General features: G+C 45.8%; 1 protein-coding gene across 1 annotated transcript in view; it reads right to left on the bottom strand.

Annotated features, from left to right (window-relative positions):
• Positions 1 to 18,889, bottom strand: part of MGAT5 (alpha-1,6-mannosylglycoprotein 6-beta-N-acetylglucosaminyltransferase) — a gene marked incomplete at its 5' end in the record, with an annotated part of 155,300 nt that overhangs the window by 32,782 nt on the left and 103,629 nt on the right. The window contains 2 exons of the mRNA XM_019629448.1: positions 1,208 to 1,354; positions 10,702 to 10,851. Coding sequence (XP_019484993.1) covers positions 1,208 to 1,354; positions 10,702 to 10,851 — 297 coding nt within the window. The remainder of the gene's footprint in view (positions 1 to 1,207; positions 1,355 to 10,701; positions 10,852 to 18,889) is intronic.

The following is an 18,889-nucleotide window of genomic DNA, read 5'->3' as shown; positions in this document are numbered from 1 at the left end:
CAAACACACAGGGAACCCTTGTCTGAGGTCATGTGAGCCACAGGCTCACCTTTCTGAGGATAATCTACGGATCTTGTTGACTTCCTTTGAACATTCCAGCAACGATAGGGAGGGTGAGAGAAAACAACTCACAAAATAATCAACACTATGACTTGGTAAGATCTCTGATCAGTAAAGAATAATCACGGAAGCTGCATCTTACATAGTATTGGGCAGCAGGTGGGGTGGGGGTGGGTGGAGGTCAGGAGGATGGATCCAGCAAGGTTTAGAAGTAGCAGAATTAAAAACATGCTTTAACAGTACTGCCGTACTGCTGCTACGTCACGGAAGGAGGGCTGCCCAGCAGTCTAATCCCCAGCAGAAGGCCCGGAATGACAAGGGCACTGGATGCCGCCAACACGGAGAGGCTTCCTCCTCGCCAGCAGCCTGGAGAGCCGCTACTTACTAACTACATCAAAATAATCAAACAAATCAATCTCATGGCTTCCCGCACACACCTGCTTCTGACCAGATACAGAAACACCCAGCTTGATCACTCACATGCTCTAAATGACTTTTGTTTATTGCCCCAAATCAAATCCAACTGCCTCCAATGGTGATTCATCACCCGCTGTGGATTTTCAAGAGGCTCTCTGAAGGCAGTTCAAATAAAGCTTCTGCCAATGGCTCAAGCAATGGCAGGCTTGCCTCTCAGGACGGTGCCAGCTGACGGTGAGCTAAAGTACCAGGCACTTCAGTCATCCATGATACACTCTATTTCTCAAGGTCCATGGCTTCTTAAGGACCCCATAGCCCACTTTTGATTCTCCATAGCCCATCATGGAGAGTAGGTTCTTTACAAATACCTGTTCACCAGTTGATTTCCTTATTCCATAACTCTAAACATTGAGAAAATCAGAGTTCAGCTAATTCTGCTGGAAATGTCTGTTTGAATTAACATAGAGTTGGGGCAGAATGAAAAAAAATCCCACTTTGTGGAGGGGCAGAAATAGGCTGAAATACGGGCTCTGTCACGACCTAGCTAAGGGACGTCATCAAGTCGTTCATCTCTCTGAGCCCCTGCACACCCTCCTTCCACCCAACTATGTAAAATGATGTTGATAACACCTACTATTTCGAAGGCCATGAGCTTAAATGAGCTCCTAACACTCAATAAATAGCTACTATTCATATTATTGAGAGTAGAATGATTTTGATAGATGCTTACCTCTCTTAGAGTTGGCTTGCCAATGAAAAAGTCCGTGTTTTTGCTGCTTTTGGGTGGGCTGAACTTGGGATTCAGAAAAGCACATCCATTTGCGATGGCCTCCAGGGGAGCTGGGCCCTCATAAGGGAACCCAAGTCCAACAAACAACTGTAAGAGAGAAAAAGCACACCACATATAAACACATCAATCAGGACTGGCGTCCCTGGCACAGGGGGCTCCTCTGTGCTCCATTCCAGTGTGGAAGACTTAGGAACCCTGGGAGGTTCCCAGGCCCTGGGGGTTGGGTGGAGAGAAGTCAGCTTACATCAGGCCAGGGGTCTTTAAAGACTCACCAAGCTGCTGAGGTCATTATGTTTTCCTTCGCTACGAAAGGAAAGAAATAAAGTGTTGGGATGGGCAGTTGAGGGGTAAGGGTCTTAAAAGAATAAAAACAACAGCAAAAACCAAGACCCAACAATAATCTTTCTGTAACTCACCAGGAGACATGATTGGAAAAACACTTGCTTAACTAAACAGAAGGTTTCTTCATTGAACCAAAGGAACAACAGGCCCTTTCAGTGATGCTGGGCAGAGGGACAGAAAGGTCACTTGGCGGTTTGATTACAGTTCAAATGGAGCTGCTTTAAAACGATGGCAGGTCAGTAAACACAGGCTTTCATAATGGAGTTTTCACCAGGGGACATCAACATCGTGGCTTTTATTTTCCCCTCAATGCGGGGAGAGGGTGCCAAGCTGCTAACCAGGCAAGGCCGCTTCCTTCTCCAGCAAGCAAACCATGTGTTTTCCCCACAGGAGACAATAGATGGCAGCAAAAACACACTCTCAAGAGTCCTGGTAGCAACTGCAGCTGAGAGCCGTGGTGACAAAGGGGACTTGCTACAGTTCAATGGCACTGATTCCTGGGTCCAGAAGTGGAACAACATCTCATAGAAATGCCTCACTGCATCTCCTCACCAAGGGGTATTTCACAATGCTGGAGGGCTGTGGGTTATTGATGGGCAGGGTCCAAGTCTGGGCTTGGTGAGATGTGAGATGTCCCTACCCACATCAAGGAGCCAGTTCTGAAATCACTCTAATCTCCAGAGGCATCAAGTGACAAAGGATAACTGGGCCTCAGGGCATCTTTTCCTTCTGCCATCACAATGAGGAACACCCACAAGGCCAGGCATTGAGAGGGAAGGATACTGCTAAACTGGATACTGGCTGCATGCTTGATGCCCCCGCCCCCACCCCCCTATCCAGGCCTGGCTTGATCAGCAGAATAAGAACATATGTACCCCCACATTTATTTCTGGTGGCTACAAAAGTACCACAACCCCAGCAATCCTGCCTTTGCAGCGGCTTTAACTGAACCATTATTTAGAATGGTCCTGCCTAGGGAGCTGTAAGTCCAGGCTGCCGGGTTCCCTGGGCAACATGGAAGATGCAGAATGTTATGTGTTGGGCACACAATTCCAGGACTGAACACTGAGCATGGCCCACATCGGACATATTGGAAAGTTATGTAGCCACCACAGGGATTTTTCTGGGGCAAGAAACTAAACTCTCTGGATTTCAGGAGAGACTCTGTATCCTACAGCTGTACGTTCTTTTAGAAAGAACAGGGAACTTAAACTTTTTGTTGTTTGGAGGAATAACATTTCATTTCCTACAAACCTTGAGACGATAGCTACGCTGTCAGAAACATCCATGGGGGTGTAGGGGGACTGAGAAGAGGCTTGGAGAGGTCAGCAGAGCGCCCCCTGCTGGCTGGGTCATTTCCCGTGGGGCAGAACCACCAGAGACATGGGGGTGAAGGGGAACATGGCGGCAGGAGCCTGCGAGCTGCAGAAAAGAAGAGGCATCGCTGCACCATTTGGAGGCCCCGTTTCTGGATCTTATTACAGGAGTGATCATCAGAGAATGGACATGTATAGGGTATGACCTGAGCATGTGCCTCAGGGGTAGGGGGAGGCCTGACAGCAGAAGAAACGGAAGAAGCAGTGCAAACAAAGTTTAAGTCCCAAGACATCCCAGCTTTGTTAAACATGAAGAACCCAGGGTCACCATCCTTGAGGCTTTTGAGCTCTGTGATCTGCCCTCCCCATCAGATTTTGGAGAGGCTGTGCTGCCTCTCCAGGGGGAAGATGACCTCTATCAGGCTGAGGGTGGGCACTGGACAGCTTAAGGCTTCCAGAACCCTTTGACTCTGAGAAGAAAGATGCTGTAAGATGAGGACAGGTCTCTATGGGTTTAACCAGAGACCTGGAGCCTGCAGTATTTCCTGACCTCTGAAAATCAGGGCCTGCCATAAAGTGCTACTTTTATCAACTCTCAATTGCAAAGAACTGTGCAAGAAACGCAGGAAGCACAATGCTGGTCTATTTGAATAGAAAATCCTGGAAAAAAATTAATTAGCTCCTTCAGACCAACCAATCTGAACCCATTAATTAAAAGGATTTGAGGCTCTTGCTTAATGGACTTAAATGTGACCTAGGTTTAATTATATCCAAATAACAATTTGCACATCTCTTCTGCCCTGCTGGCTTCGAAATATCTCCGTATACATAAAACAAACACTTTGGGCTACCTCTCCGAAGCCTGACAATTTTAGAATGAAGTTTAAGCAAATACCACACGATTTCTTGGCAATGAGTTTTCTCATCACACTAATTAGGAATGTAGGAAATACATCCCTTGAAAACACCAAAATAACAGTTTTTAACATTTTTTTGTCAATAAGCAATTTTTTCTCCCTCTCTGAGTACTCATTTCCTATGACATTATACTGGACAGATGGATTAAGGTCAAAAAGCACACTTGAGGTTTGAATGACAACAGGGTAGGGCAGAGAGAGAGTTCGCCGCCACCAAAGGGCCTTCCGTCAACTTCTGAGCGCTTCTGACTTGCCACACACCTTAATCACATTAAACTGCTTTCCCCCTAACACCGCCCCGCTCCTTTCTCTTTCATTCTGCCCACTTACAGATTTCTTTAGCATAGGGGCAAGAGTTACACTGTAAGAATTCATTCAAGTGCAGAGGCTTCCGTCTTCAGGAGGAAACTGGCATTGTTTATTTATACTTCATCTGGCTGTCAGAAGCCCAGAATCTAATGAGGATATTCCAGATGATAGAACATCTCCATGGCTGCAACTCCCAGCTCCATCCATGAGCATTTCTAAACAGAGGGATTATATGCTCTAAAATTAAATTTCTGAACTAATACTAAGCAAGAGAGAACAGATGAAGCGCCATATGTTTTATTCATGGCACAAGATTGGGACATTCCTATACATCGACAAAGAGCTTCAGTAACGCTTCTCAGATTTTTACAGTGTGTGAAAAGAGAAACGGAGTTGTTTTAAATCCGTAAGTGGAGTAGTTAACAAAAACTCCTTAAAGGTAGTTCTTAGGAAGACTCCACGGGTGTGGTTGGTTTCCAGTCACTCTTGATGTGGAACCAAGATAATCCAAAATAAGAAACATACACCCAACATACACGATTCTGACTAGTTTTAATTAACCAACCTGGTAGGGTGGCTCAGGAGGGAGTCTGAGCAGTGAATCAACTTCAGTTTATCCACCAAATTGATTTGTGGCACAAAGTGACCAGGACAATGTGGTGATTAACAGCACAGGCCCTGGAACTAGGAAGACCAGGGTTCAAATCCTAACTCCATCATATCCTCGCTCTGTAACTGTGGGAAATTGTTACATGTGTCCTTCTATAGATTATAAAAGCCTATTTATCATATATTGTCTCTAGCTAAGGGACCTTAGTCAAGGTAACACAAGCTCTCTAAACCTGTCTTTTCATGCGTAAAATGGGGGGAAACAGTGCTATATTTCATGGGGCTGCTGTGGGAATTAAATGAGATTATTTCACAGAAAGAATGTATTCCAAAGCCTGGCACTTGGTGAATGTTCATTAAACAGTAGTCCAAGTTCAAATCCAGATTCAACTTCACATAGCTGCAGCTACATGACCTTGTATTGTTTAGCTCGAATTTAGGTGTGCAGGAGCTGTGGTCATGGGTTTTTACAAAATGGTCAGCACCTGCATGTGCATTGATGCGTTCTCACTGTTTCATAACATCCCTGAACTAAAAAAGGGGGAGGGACATCCATCAGAAAAGAGAGAGGATGTGGTTTACAGTTTACAGTGCCTGCCTCATGGAAAGGCCAACTCCATGAACCACAGGCTGTTGCTAAGCCTTACTTGTTTATTCTTCACATAATGATTGGGAATTATTATATTTTTGGTAATAGGTATGCCCTTTATATCTTTAAAAAGAATCCACACAATGGTTGAGTATGGAGGAAATTTATTTTCCTGACAGGTGATGCTTTCACATAGCCTGAAGGGTCCCTCTCTGGCCACCTGTCTTCCCTCTGCCCCTGATGCTAAGGGAAGAGACAACAGCGGCCAAATTCTCTCCTGTACAGGTTTGCGTCCACAAGCTCTTAACCTACACTACCTGAAAATTCCCTCAGAAAGAGACAGAAGGGCCAAGGAGACAAAGATGACTGTCCTCATCACGTGGGTTTGAGTGCTCAACATTGGCTGCCAAACCCAAGACTGTTTCCTGGAGAACAGTTTACTGGACAGACTCCCAGACTATGCTCTGTTACCTAAGTGGCCTTTCAGAAACGTAACAAACAAACAAAAAAATCGCCAACGACATAATCAAAACTAAAATCTTCCTGCACTTCAGTCATTTTGAAGCCCCAGTACAGAATTAAATGCACTTATAATTTGCATTGTAGATGGAGATGGGAAGTAAGAGGATATTTAGATAAATTCAAAACAGTAGATGCTGACCATCTCCAGCCAGGCCAGCATGAAAAGTTCACCATGAAAAGGCAGCTCAGGTGTCACCTCCTTGAACATTCCCTGACCACCCCCACTCTCACCCAAATTCCACAGCAGGCTGACCCCTCTCTCCCAACAGTGAGGCAGCTCAACAGGCCTTGTCACCACCACTAAAATGGACTCCAATGGTATCAAGATCAGAGGACTTTTGTGATGAAGAGGTAATTCACGGAAAGGGCTTACCACAAGGAAGGGCCAGAGAAAATGGCCATTACTGTAGTGAAACCCTGTGGTCACGTGCACCCTGATACTTTGAATTTGCTAAATGTGTTAAAAGTGACTGGCTATTGGCTCCTGTCCTCCCACAGGGGCCTCATCCCATTATTTCATCGACTTCACAAGTCACATATAACATTTTATACAATTGATGGTTGACCCCGCCATAGCACCACAGTGAGGTTTCCTGTGGGTTTTGCTACTTCTTATTCTTACTACTTCTTTCTATGTACTTCTCATATAGTTATAGTTACCTGTTTATCTCCTTCACCACACCTGTATACTCATAGGAAAAACTGCCTTAGTCATCCCTGTAACGAAAGTGCCTAAAAGAAGGCCTGGAATATATTCAGTACTTAATATACATTTGTCAGATAAATGAGGGAAAGAATAAATACTAGGTTAGATTTTTCCAGCAATCAAGTGTCTCTGTGGAGAGATGTTGAGCGTTCTGTGTGTATCTGGATGTGGGGGTGTGCTTTTGTTCTTTAAGTCAGAGAGGTTACCGAATCATCTCTCTACACGCTCTTCATTCTCCATAACCATGTGGGAGGGGAAAAGGGACACAGGAATACATGTGTGCACGCAAAATGTTTTCTCCATCGAGTTGGAACTACAATAACCTTAGGTACTGGTCACTAGGATGAAAGCTGCTTGACTGCCTGAGGGTGAGTATTTCAGTGTCTGAAATAGAAATGGAAGATGATTCTTCCATCAGTAAGTTCTTGGGCTCTTACAGTGCCATGGAGTGGCAGGAAAGGGTATCAGACAGAACGTACCCTTTGTTGGGGAGATCTTGGAAGCCTAGGTACATATTCATAAGGAAAGCAAAAGATCACTCCTAGGGGGCATGGCCCCAAGATACCAGTTGGCGAACAGATATCATATCAACTGCTTCCTTCATTCTTAATTCTCAAAAAACCTTCGAGACAAGCCAGGCAATGTTCTAGGCCCTGAGAATGTACCTGCAAACAAGCAAAGCTCCTCTGCCCTCACGGAGCTGCATGAGTTGGGTTTCACTGGCGGCGGCTGTCTCAGCCCTGGATTTCTGAGAGAGGTTGTGCAACCAGGTCCAAGTTCATGGCAAGAGCCAGGGTCCACTGGGGAGCCAGACATGAGGATGGGATGGGACAGGGACAGTACATACTGCATGTCTTCTAACCTGCCCAGGCTTCTAGGTGAGTCCCTGGGGAAGCTGCTGAGCTGACACGATCGGGAGACAGGGTCATTATAAGGCGCCCAGTGTTGGAGGCGGAATGACCAAAGGTTTGGGGAGCGGAGGGAGGGATGCAGAAACGGCATGAGTAGCAGCAGCTTCTTCCCCGGTTTTCCAGAGCCAAACTTTGTTCTCAACTTCTACTGTAGAAAGGGAGGTACCCTTCCTGGCTCACTCCAAAAGCTCCCTTCATCCCACTGCGGGATGCGAAATGCCCCATTCTATAAGGAGTTTCCATGGTGAGACCAGGGGAGATGGGCGTGAAGAGGTTAAAATTAGGAAGGAGAAGAAAGAAATCACATAAACAGAGATGGGGATTTAAACCAAAAGCAAAAAACATGCCACCCCAATCCGTGCTTATCTGCTGCTTACACTGCACTCCTGGCGTTCGCTGGCCTCAATGACTTGTCTATGGTCCTCTGATAAATAATTAATTCATCCAAATTTATACACCTATTAGAAGAGTCTTTTAGAGTCAACAACTTCTCAGCTCTTCAGTCTGATTTTAGTGCCACACTGAATTCCTCCTGTCTTCTATAGGCTCCCTGCAGCTGGAGTCTGCTAATGATACCTGAGTCCCTAAAGGCATGCCAGGACAAAATTCTGCTGAGCAGAGGGTTTCCTGAGCTTGGTGCAGAGAGTCAAAGACGGCTCATAAAGAAAAATAATGAGTCAGAAGCTGATTAAGCATCAATCATGTCACTATTTCTCTAAACCTCAAGGAGCACCAGACTCACTTCCCACTCCGGTAACGAGTCTGGGTCCCATTCATTCCGCAGACATTTGCTTCTCTGCATCTCCAGTTCTCCACTTTCAACGTGCATTGTAATAAATTGCTTTTAAATTGCTCAGAGACACAGAGAACGGAGTGAGAGGAAGAAAGGGTTATTTATGCAAAGCCTGACTGGTCTTTAGTGTCATTATTTCAAAGCCCAAGAGTCATTCATTTCAGTGCCTGCTGCTGTGTTCTGGGTATAGAGGGGTCCTCGGCGATACGCTGTCTCATTTTAATCAGATGCGCCAACTGTTTTAGTCACAATTCTACTTGGAGTACTTTAGTATCTTCTAGACACATGAACAGGCAATACAAAATGGGACTAGTGACATCCTCTGTAGGCACTAGCGTTTCAAGGATAAATATATGCCCTTCACACTCAAAATTCAAGCTGCCATCCTTGGTTGTTAGGCAGTCTCTCACACAGTGGCCCGAACCTTCCAGGCCTCCTCTCTTTTCCTTCCTTGGCCATCGGGGACCTCAGCTTTGGCCTGTTTCCCATTCTCTGACAGCGTAAATGCATGGTAGATGAGTAAAGGTTCTTTTAAAATTTGCAAGGCTGAGTAAGATGTTCACAAGGCTGGGTTAATAGAAGTGTGTGAGACAGAAATGACACGCTGCTGAAAACCAGTGGCTGCCAAAGGTAATGTTAAAGGAGCTTGAGCTTTTTTTTGTGACGTGGGGAAAAGTAAAATGAGGCAAATGGCAAAACAGCATTGCCACTAAAAGTCCTGCCGGTTCTAATGATGCTAAAATGTCATCTCAGACAGAAGGTGAATGGAAAGCGAACTGTGAACACATTTCACTCCTGCTTGCCACACACGGTCCTCAGACCACAGATGACTGTGTAAGGAAATAAAATCCTAATTAAAACAACCACATCTTTGGCCAAGCAGATAAAATAATTTATCAAGCTGTTTTATTCATGGCATCACACAAATGGCTTGGGAGGCAGAAATGGTCAAATGAATTGATACATGGAGAAACTGAGGCAGAAAGGAGATGCATATTCTTTTGGTTGGTGAGTATCCATTCAATGTCCTTAAGTTTGGGTATTTATTCATAAGAGTGGTATGTCAAGGGCCTAGCAGAGCTTTAATTAGTAGTAAAAAAAAAAAAATTGTGTGTTACAGCCACGTTCAAGACGCCCTCAGTGACTGTGGGCAAGCCAAACTCTCTAGTGTGTCTCCTTGTGTTTACAATAAAGTTAACAACAACATCTGACCTGCCAACCTCTGAAGGTTGTTATGAGCATTAAACAGGACAGCATATGATACATTGAGGTATCATGCAATGATCAGAAATGGCTATTATGCCACAGAAGTTCATCTACTCAGTCCCCCACCTTGAAAATGAAAAGACACTCAGTAAGGGGCCAGAGCTGAAAGATTCACTATTGATAATAAGCGTCTTTATCTTTTAGGAACCACTGAGGCAGGGATCTGCTTGTTTTGCTCTCTCTGTATCCCTTGCACAATGCCTGGCACATAGAAGCTGCTCAGTCAATACCTATAATATCCATAAATAAGAGCTCATTAATAAACATGAGAGCTTATCTAATAAAGTGCCAGCCAACACTTCAAGGCCAAACTCTGGTCTTTTTGCAAGTCCCCTAATTTCATTTGGTATTTCCATGGCAGAATTACAGACATTGGGTGAACATCTCCACGGTGTCAAAACAACACATTCATCGTGCCACTAAAACAGTCCTCCATCAGTGGCTCCCCCAGCCTCCTGCACCACGAGGTCGGAACTCTGTCTATGTCTGTGACAATCAGATCCTCAGCCCCTTATTACATTTTATCTTCCATTATGTCCCAACACTTAGACTCGCTGGGTTGGTTCCTGGCTCTCTCTTGAATGTGTCATCTCCACCACCACCACCTGTCTGTCCCCAAAGCCAGGTGTATCTACACCCCATTCGATTTTCATCTTTTATATCTCTCATGATGCCTCCCTGTTCCTTGAGCCCCAAGGGACATTTCCCTTGTCTGAACTTCTTCAGTGTCCAGTGCAAATGAGGAGGTGCAAAGAAAAGCTAGTTGGGGGACCAATTTCTTGAACAGTGATGACAGGAGGTGTAGGAGTTAAGCACCCCACAGGCTTGCTGTGAAAGCTGCCACTCTATCAGAGGGTCTGGCCCTCGAGACAGACCCTCCCCTTTGCTGTTTGCCACTGTATCTTCAGACCTTCACTTGATGCCTGGAGCACAGTAGTTTCTCAATAAGTTTTAATCTGTAGCAACCTCCTTCCACAATTCACTAACTTTTGAGCTGCAAAGCCTGAAAACCACTGCCCAAAAATGACCTAAAGAGCTATTGCAGCATTGAAAAGACAGCATGAGAGATTCTGATCCCATTTTCAACACCAATGGACACAAGCCTGAAAACAACATCCCTGATGAATTGTTTTACAAAACTACTACAAACTTACCTTGGTTTCTCGGAGAAGGAACTGCAGGTCCCGCCCACTGAGGATCCCATGGTTTTTCACGTAACTGGGAATATTCTTCGTGCTGGAGCCATAAACGGTCGCATGCACTTCCATATATGTGTGAATAATGTCCAAGTAGATCTTCTTATTCTGTAGAGGGGACACAAGAAGAAGGCGGTTCTCATTTCCTTTCATTCTCATAACAACCTGCCTCACAGCTGGAGGCCACATACAAGTTCCTAATATGGAGACTGAAGGAATTTGGCAATTCAACTCCTAAAACATTTCTTTCAAAAGTAATCGGACTGGATTTTGAGGGTAAAAACAGTCATATTGGCCACTGTACAATTTTGCAAGAAGAAACATATTATATAGCAACATATTACTGAATACCAAGGCTAGGTCAAGGCCAATGGTTTTGAAGTAGCGTCCTTGTTTTGCTAAATTACCAGGGACCCAACATTTGGCTTTTGGCTCATCTGCCTTTATGGGGGAGGAAGTTTGGGGAAGGGAAGCCCAGAGAAGGCAGTTGGTTGGACTAGAGATGCTTATTTGGAGAAGCTAAGCTATCCCCAGGGAACACAAACATCCCCAGCTCTTGCCAATTACTCTAGTGATGATTAACTCATGCTGTCAGAACTGGGATCCCACCTAATTTGCATCATGGGGAGAAGAGAGTTTCCCACAGTACACAGCGATTGACTCAGCAGCTGGAGAGATAAGACCATCCAGGTAAACAAGAGTGGGGAAAAAAAGAGTAAATGTAAACTGATGAGCCCTGAAACATTCAAGAGTAGTTTTACTTTTTTTAACAGCAAAACAAAACCTCTTTTCTGTACTGAGTTTCGAGGCACATTTTCTAAATCAAAACCACCTGTGAAGCGGAAGCAAGCTCACTTTCCCTTCCTCTTCACGTTTCCGAGTGACTTAAGTTTCAGAAGCTGGGTTTTGTAGGCTGTTTTTTTTTCTTTTTAATTTTAAAGATTCAAGTTCTATAAAGTTTTCCAGTTATATAAAAAGTGGGACAAGGTATCCCTGTTTTAGGCCTGTTTTCAGACACCAGGCAAACGTAATAACTTAAGGCAGTTTTGTGACTTACGACAACAGGGAACATAGGGGTATGGCATCAGCAGCCAGAGTGCCGAGGCTCTGAGGAAAAAGGAGGGGACAGCAGCACTTCTCCGCCTGCCCTGGAGGGCTGGCCCTCATTCTGCCATGATGGGACCACTCCTCATGGCATCACGAGCTGCGTTCAGGGTCTCACCCAGATCTGCCATTCACTGCCCCCCGGTGAAGAATATTATACAAAGGGCGCTCAAGTTGGGGGTGGGGGCGGGGGGAGATACACGTAGCACATCATGTACCAAAAGTCTTTATGACTGGAAAAACAGTACAGGTCACATTCTTCATTTTATGTACCAGGATGCTTTGTTCAGAATCAACCAAATCCATCCCTGAACCCTAATGTGTGACTAAAATGAACACTTTGAAAGTTTAATTTCATGCCATGTTTGGTGTGGCTGGAAGATGTTAAATTCATTACTTTAGAGGTGTATGCCCTTGAATTAGTGCAGAGGTGACTAGAAACAGTTTATAAACCATGACTTCCCATTGATAGTTTGAGTGGAACTTAGGATCGCCTCCCTTGTACAAGGTAATTTGAGGGGTTCTGTGATGCAGTTCTTGTGCACCTGATAACTTCTGCCCCCGCCCCAAACCCATTCTCAGTGATTCCATCCCCATCCACACTCCCTGCCACTGCTGACTGGCCCCGGGCGGGTGTGACCCGAGGGGGACCTATTCCTAGGCTGGCGGGCAGCCCGGGACACTGTGGCCGTGCGCAGGAAGATGAGCTGAGCCGAGCAGGCCCTCTCTCGGGAGCCCGGAATCCTGTGCACAGAAGAGATTACTGCCAGATGGTTTTGGGCTGTGGAGCAAAAAGGTCGTTCAGTGTTGGAGTCTGGGCAATTACAGGCCAGATACAAGCTCTGAGGAAGCCAGCTTCCAGGTCTGGGGAGTGGAGGAGGGAAGAGACTGAGGTGGAGGAAAGGGGAAAACAGACACAGCGAGTCGGTAATAAGAGGGACCCAGAGACGGACTGAGACCTCGACATCATGCCTGCATGTATGACAGGGGGAGGGGGAGGAGAGGAAGAGGGAGAAGAAAAGGTGGAGGAGGAAAAGGGAGATGAAGAGAAGAGAGAGAGTGAGGAAAGAAGAGAGAAAACTGGGGCCCAGAGCTGCTTCTGGGTCTCGTTCCATCTACAGCTGCTCCCTATCCTAATTCTCCAGGTCTTTTTGGATCTTTCCAATAGCAGAAACTGCCCAAACTTTCCCTCACCCCACACTTTCACTTGAGCTACTGTGGGTGGGTTCCTACCACCCGAAAGGAGACATTTCCCTCATGAGACATGAAAGCCAGCTGCTAACTAGTGAAGGCCAACCAAAAGCTCCTGACCCAGGTCTGCAGTAAGTGACAGGAGAATGTGAAAGGTCAGCCTGGTTCCATCCTGAAGAAGAACACCCACTGCAGACAGACTTAGGATTAGGATTCGGAGCCCAAATGCCTAGGGAGGGAACAATGCGCCAGGATAGGATACACAGGTATTACCAGCAATCCCAGGAAAGGCTAGGGCTCCTTGAAGTATAACACAATGGCAAGTTCAGGCGAATATGAAGAAGTAATGCAGGAGCTAATCAAGTCTATGAACTTATTAACACTGAGGCTTGGCAAAGTCTGAAAGCAGAAGTTACCTTCAAGGAGGATTTATGTCATTTCATGAATGAGAAAAATCACAACAGGTTATTAGAAGGGAAAAAAATGTTTCAAACATAACTCTAATCTCTGAAGTTGACATGGCAACTAGGTGATCCCACCCTGGGTCTCTTGTTGCCATTTGTCAGAGTCCTGGAGAAACCCAGCAAGGGTGAACCATGCTATGGGTTCCAGGAAAAGGACATAGGAGACACTTCTCAAAGTTCACGCTCACTGGATGCTAAAGGGGCCCAAACAGGGATCTCCAGTTCAGGACCGTTAACTGAATTTCGGGTCCAAAAATCCAACAGCCTCCTGAACCTCTCCACCTGGGTGTGCTGCAGGCGCTTTCAACTCAACAAACAAAAAGGGACTCTTTCATACCTTCCTTTCCCAGAGGAGCATCACTGCCCCCCCCCCCCATGTCCCCATCTCAGTGACTGACACTCATCTCCCAGTCAGGTACCTGTACAAGAATCACACCTGTCATTCCACACATCAAATTAGTCACAAGGCATTGTGGATTCTACCTCTGTCACATTACATTTGTCTCCTCCTCTCGAGACCTTGACCCTCCATCACCTGGACTGTGCCAGGACTAATACAACCAGCATCTTACCACCCCTCCCCTGTGGCTCAAGAAGGTGATGCAACCCATTCATTGTTTCTACGAGTAAGCAGCAGTGTTGGGATTAATTGCTAAAGAATTTGTATGGCTCGGTGCCATTTTTTAACCATGCAAAAAAACAACATTATTCATATTATGCATATGGACAATATTTTTACATATGGACATTTGTATAATAGTTAAGTTACAAAAATACGCACTGGGATGATAGACACCAACTTATGGATAGTGATTACTGACAAGGGAAGGAGAGAGGGTTTGGGGAGGTGGATGGAGCTTTAATGATATTTATAATATATCCTTTCTGGTAAAGAAAAATATTGCAAAATATTAACATCTATATTGCTGGGTGGTGGGTATACTTGATATATTTCACAACTGAAAGAACAATTTTAAATACATGCAATCAAGAAAAACAGAAACTGGGCTGGCCGAGTGACGCGTTGGTTAAGAGTTGGCTTGGGGCACCAGCTCTGAGCAGCAGGGCCTCAGTTCGGATCCCACATGAGGGCCAGTGACGCTACACCCTCTACAGCTAAGATGGTGAGCAACAGCTCGACCTGGAGCTGGGCTGCCGTGAGTCGCCGGCAATGGCGTAGGCTGCGGTGGAGCTGCAGTGGGCTGCCATAAGCTACTGCGAGTGGCTGGCTGCCAGCGTGAGCGGCCAGCAGCCAGTGTGAGCTGCCAAGAGCCACCATGAGCAGCTGTCTAGTGGCCGACGACCGATCTGCCTCACCCAGGAAGAGCGCAATGATAATACCAACATGGGCCAGTGAAGTGACGTCCTCCACAACTAGACTGAAGAACAAAAGAAGAGCAACTTGTCTGTCCCCCTTCTCTGATTCCCCAATGCTGTTCCCCTCCCCCAATTCCCCAATAAAATCTTAAAGAAAAACGGAAACCAATTCTATGTGACTTTGAAGCTTGTACCATTGCCACTGCACTGGAAAGCTCAGTTCTTGCCATAAAGAGGTTCAAAGGATCCCCTTCTGTCTTCAACGTATATTGATTGCTATCTTTTGTGTTTAAGAAATAGAGTGATGAGGTTTCTTAAAGTTAGCATTGCCCTGCCTGCCTTTCCCAACCCATGAAAAGGCCCAAAGTGGGGAGGGGGCTATTTAGGGGTGAGGATATTTTCCGGTGTACCCCTCCTTGATTTGGACATCCAGGGACAGGGTGAAGGTGACACCAGGGAACTGGGTGTCCTGTTGATCTAAGAACTGGACCAAGATCACTCCCTAGAAAGCTTTCCCTTGCTGACTTAAGAGGTCAAGGTCAAAGAAAAGTATCTACTCCAGAAACCCTACCGCCTACAAATTTGTTAAGACACAATCAAAAAGACTTGGCACTATGACAAGGCAGGATGCCACCACCCTGTCTCAGGCCAGGAGGAAGACCTCCAAAAGTCCCAGCCAGCAACTTGCAGCCCCATAATGCTCTCAGTCTCTAGCTCCATCTAAATCCCCATTAAAAATAACCAAACTGATTAAAATTGAAATCTACCTAAACTCATTTTGGGGTGGGGGAAGGGAAGAGGCGAGGGGAAAGGAGAGAGGGTGCTGGAGCCAATGAGCGGTGTTTCGGTGTCTTCTGCTGCTTGTGAAGTAGCTGAAGGCAGGGACATTTTGCAGAACTGGCAGTAAGATTTTCAGAGCTGGAACATAGAGCTTTAGGAAAAACGGTTCACCCCAAAGCAATCACAGTGTGATTCTGCAGCAGCGGAGGGGGGGGAGGTAGAACGCAGACCCGGCAAACCGGGATCCCTTTGCTCTAGCTGGTGAATTAGGGGTGCAAGATGTTCTTTAACTAACGGCAGTATTCTGAGCTTTCCGGGACAGTGGATATTACGCACTTTTCTCCTTAGTGACCACCTGCTCCCTACTGCAGACACACACATCCCTTTTCCTGGACTCTGTTTGCCCCATGGAATAATCCACATGGCACCTTGCGACCCACCACTTGAAAATAATAACGATTCTGCAGCCCTGCCCAGAGTGGGTTGGTCACACCTGTGAGTGCTGAGCCAGTGGGCATCCTCCCAGTTAGAGCTGAATGGGTGTGAAAGAGTCAATCCCTCTGCAGAGGCAAAGCAGCGAGCTCCAAATCCCAATAACTAGCAAAACTTGAATCTTTGCCTCAGGCCTTGCTCTCTACAGGCTCTGGGCTAACACACTACTTCTAGGTTCTCACCTCTTCAATCCACCCTCCTCAGGACCGCTAGTCTCCCATACTGAAGACTTACTTCCTCCATATAGTCTTCAAAGGCTCCTCATGGCATTGAAATACGACCTACACGGCTATGCACACCAGGCCCTTCACAATCTGGGCTTGTACAAGCTCTCCAGCTTTATTTCCTACTAGAGCTGACCCTTGAACAACCAAAGGTTAGGGGCACCCCCACCCCTGTGCGGTCAAAAGTCCACCTGTAACTTTAGACTCCTTCAAAACATACAATAGTTGTCCCTTGGTATCCATGAGGGATTGATTCCTGAGGATAGCAAAACCCATGGATACTCAAGTCTCCTATAAAATGGCATAGATCAACGCATACAGTCAGCCCTCTACATCCGTGATTCCCAACCATGGATCAAAAACAGTACAGGTATTTATTGAAAAAAATAATCCATGTGTAAGTGGACCTGCGCAGTTTAAACCTATGCTGTTCAAGGGTCAAGTGTAATCCCTTTCCTCCTGTGCCTATACTTATTCCTCATCCGCAAACCTCATCCGCAAACCTCTCTCCGCAAACCTGTCACATACATCGGGACAGACACTGCCTTCGCCTGATATGCCCTTCCTGTTTCCCTCCTTTTCGTCCCTGGATGGACTTCTTCTCCTTCATCCTTTACAAATTGGAGTTCCCGGGCTCGCCCAGGTGAAGTTCACTGCTAACCTCCTCTGTGCCGGCAGTATTGTTAACTCAATTAAGCAAGGAGGCCATTAGATTGAGGTGGCTCTAATGCCCTTGAGGCCTACATGAGAAAACCGAAATCTAAGCCTGTAAATGCCTCAATGTATCTAAATCAAACACTGAGCACAGCCCACCACGAACAGTCAACAAGGCTTTCCACTATAGACAATCAACCAACTTCCTTTCTTTGCTTCTGCACGTTCTCTCTAAAAGTCTTTCCCCTGGCTCCTGTCAGAGGAGTGCTCCTAACCACTTCTGGTTTGGTACTGACAAATTGGAATCGATTTTTGCTCCAATAAACTCTTAACATTTTTAATATGTCTCAGTTTATCTTTTAACAGTATATTCCTGCTTGACCTCTTTGGGCTGTACTGTCACTATGTGTCCAACCTGTCAGACCGTGAACTTCTCAAGGGCAGGACACTGTAGGTTCAGAACCTGCAGAGGGCTGGAACAGAGCAGATGCTCTGCACATACATACGGGTTGGAGGAGGAAAAAAAGAGGCCGCATGAATCACAAACCGCTTATGGGCCCCTGGAAAGGATGGGTCTCAGGCACGGCCCAGCCCCTTCAGGCTCCCGTTGTGGCCTTGCGCAGCTTCTCACCCTGTTTCAGGAGCCAAATTCTTTGCTAACAAAATCTGTTCCCAGTAAATGAGCTTAAGGTCCATGACTTTACCTAAGGGTGTATTTGAATCAAAAGAAATTAAAAGGAGAGGGCAAATCTTAAAAGTTGTATTTCATAGTTGATTCACCTTCCTTTTAACAGAGATACCAAGTCTAAGGTTCTCTTAGGAGTGGTGAGGTAAAAAGAAGGAAGGTGGGGGGCGGGGAGAGGGAGACGAAAAGAAACTGCCTCCTCGGCCTGCCCCAGAAGACTACACACAATTCACCAAGGATGAAAAATTCTTCTCTTCCAAAATTAAAAATAAAGTTCTATAATGCAAACCTCTGTGACTTTCAGCAGTGCAGCAGAAGCAATTTACACTACTGAATAATATATAGTCTTCGCAGTCCTTGGCTACTGTATTTCAAGTGAACTCCCAAGGTTAAGGGGTGGGGAGGGGTGTGTGTGTGTGTGTGTGTGTGGGAGGTCTTTCTTTTGTCCCACTGAGGCCCCCTAGGACTCCTGAAGACCCTGGGAAGCCAAGATTCTCAGCCTATTCACCTCTGATCCCTCCCCCCCAAATCCTTACCTCTCAGTGGTGAGAAAGGATGGTGCTTCTTAACTGCAGTGGGAATAAGGGGCGCCTTGCTCTCTTGTCTCCAGCCTGCCCTGTGGTCCATCTATAGGCCCATGGGCAATAAAAAGGGAATCTGCTTCCTCTCGCTGGGCTCCACACTTATTCATGAAGAGATCTTATCTGGTATAAACTACAACTCATCTAGGGCAATGGCTGCATAGTTGTACGTAAGGCTGCACTCAAGTATGATATGAGTGGTTCTAGAATCTACCTATCCCTCCCTACCTTGAGTTTTGGGCAGAGGACAAAAAAATGGATGAGAACAAGTAAAAGGGAATAATATTCACAAGCATGTTGCTTATCCTTTATTGTCTGGGCAGGTGAAAATTTAGATTTCTGGCCTAAAGAAAGAAACTGGGAGACTTCTAAGGCTACATGGGCAATGCAGAAAGAGCATCAGCCCTGTTTTTGCAACCCAATGGATCTATAAACCCGGGATAATATCACTTCCCAGTTTATATTAGACACCTTCTATTATGTGCTGAGCTAGAAATGGGAATTACAAAATGTCTGTAAAAGCTATTAAAATATATACCTTATTTTAAATTAGATGGTGCTAATACTGTCCCTAAAGCATAACATGGGACAAGTTAGAAATGAGTCCCAAGATGGCTCGAGTCTGCACCTCACCACCCAACCTGCACCAGTGTC

The sequence above is a fragment of the Hipposideros armiger genome, unplaced genomic scaffold, assembly GCF_001890085.2.
Source record: "Hipposideros armiger isolate ML-2016 unplaced genomic scaffold, ASM189008v1 scaffold_856, whole genome shotgun sequence".
Classification (NCBI taxonomy): domain Eukaryota; kingdom Metazoa; phylum Chordata; class Mammalia; order Chiroptera; family Hipposideridae; genus Hipposideros; species Hipposideros armiger.
The sequence above is the reverse complement of the archived record's forward strand: the minus strand, read 5'-3'. Positions and strand labels throughout refer to the sequence as shown.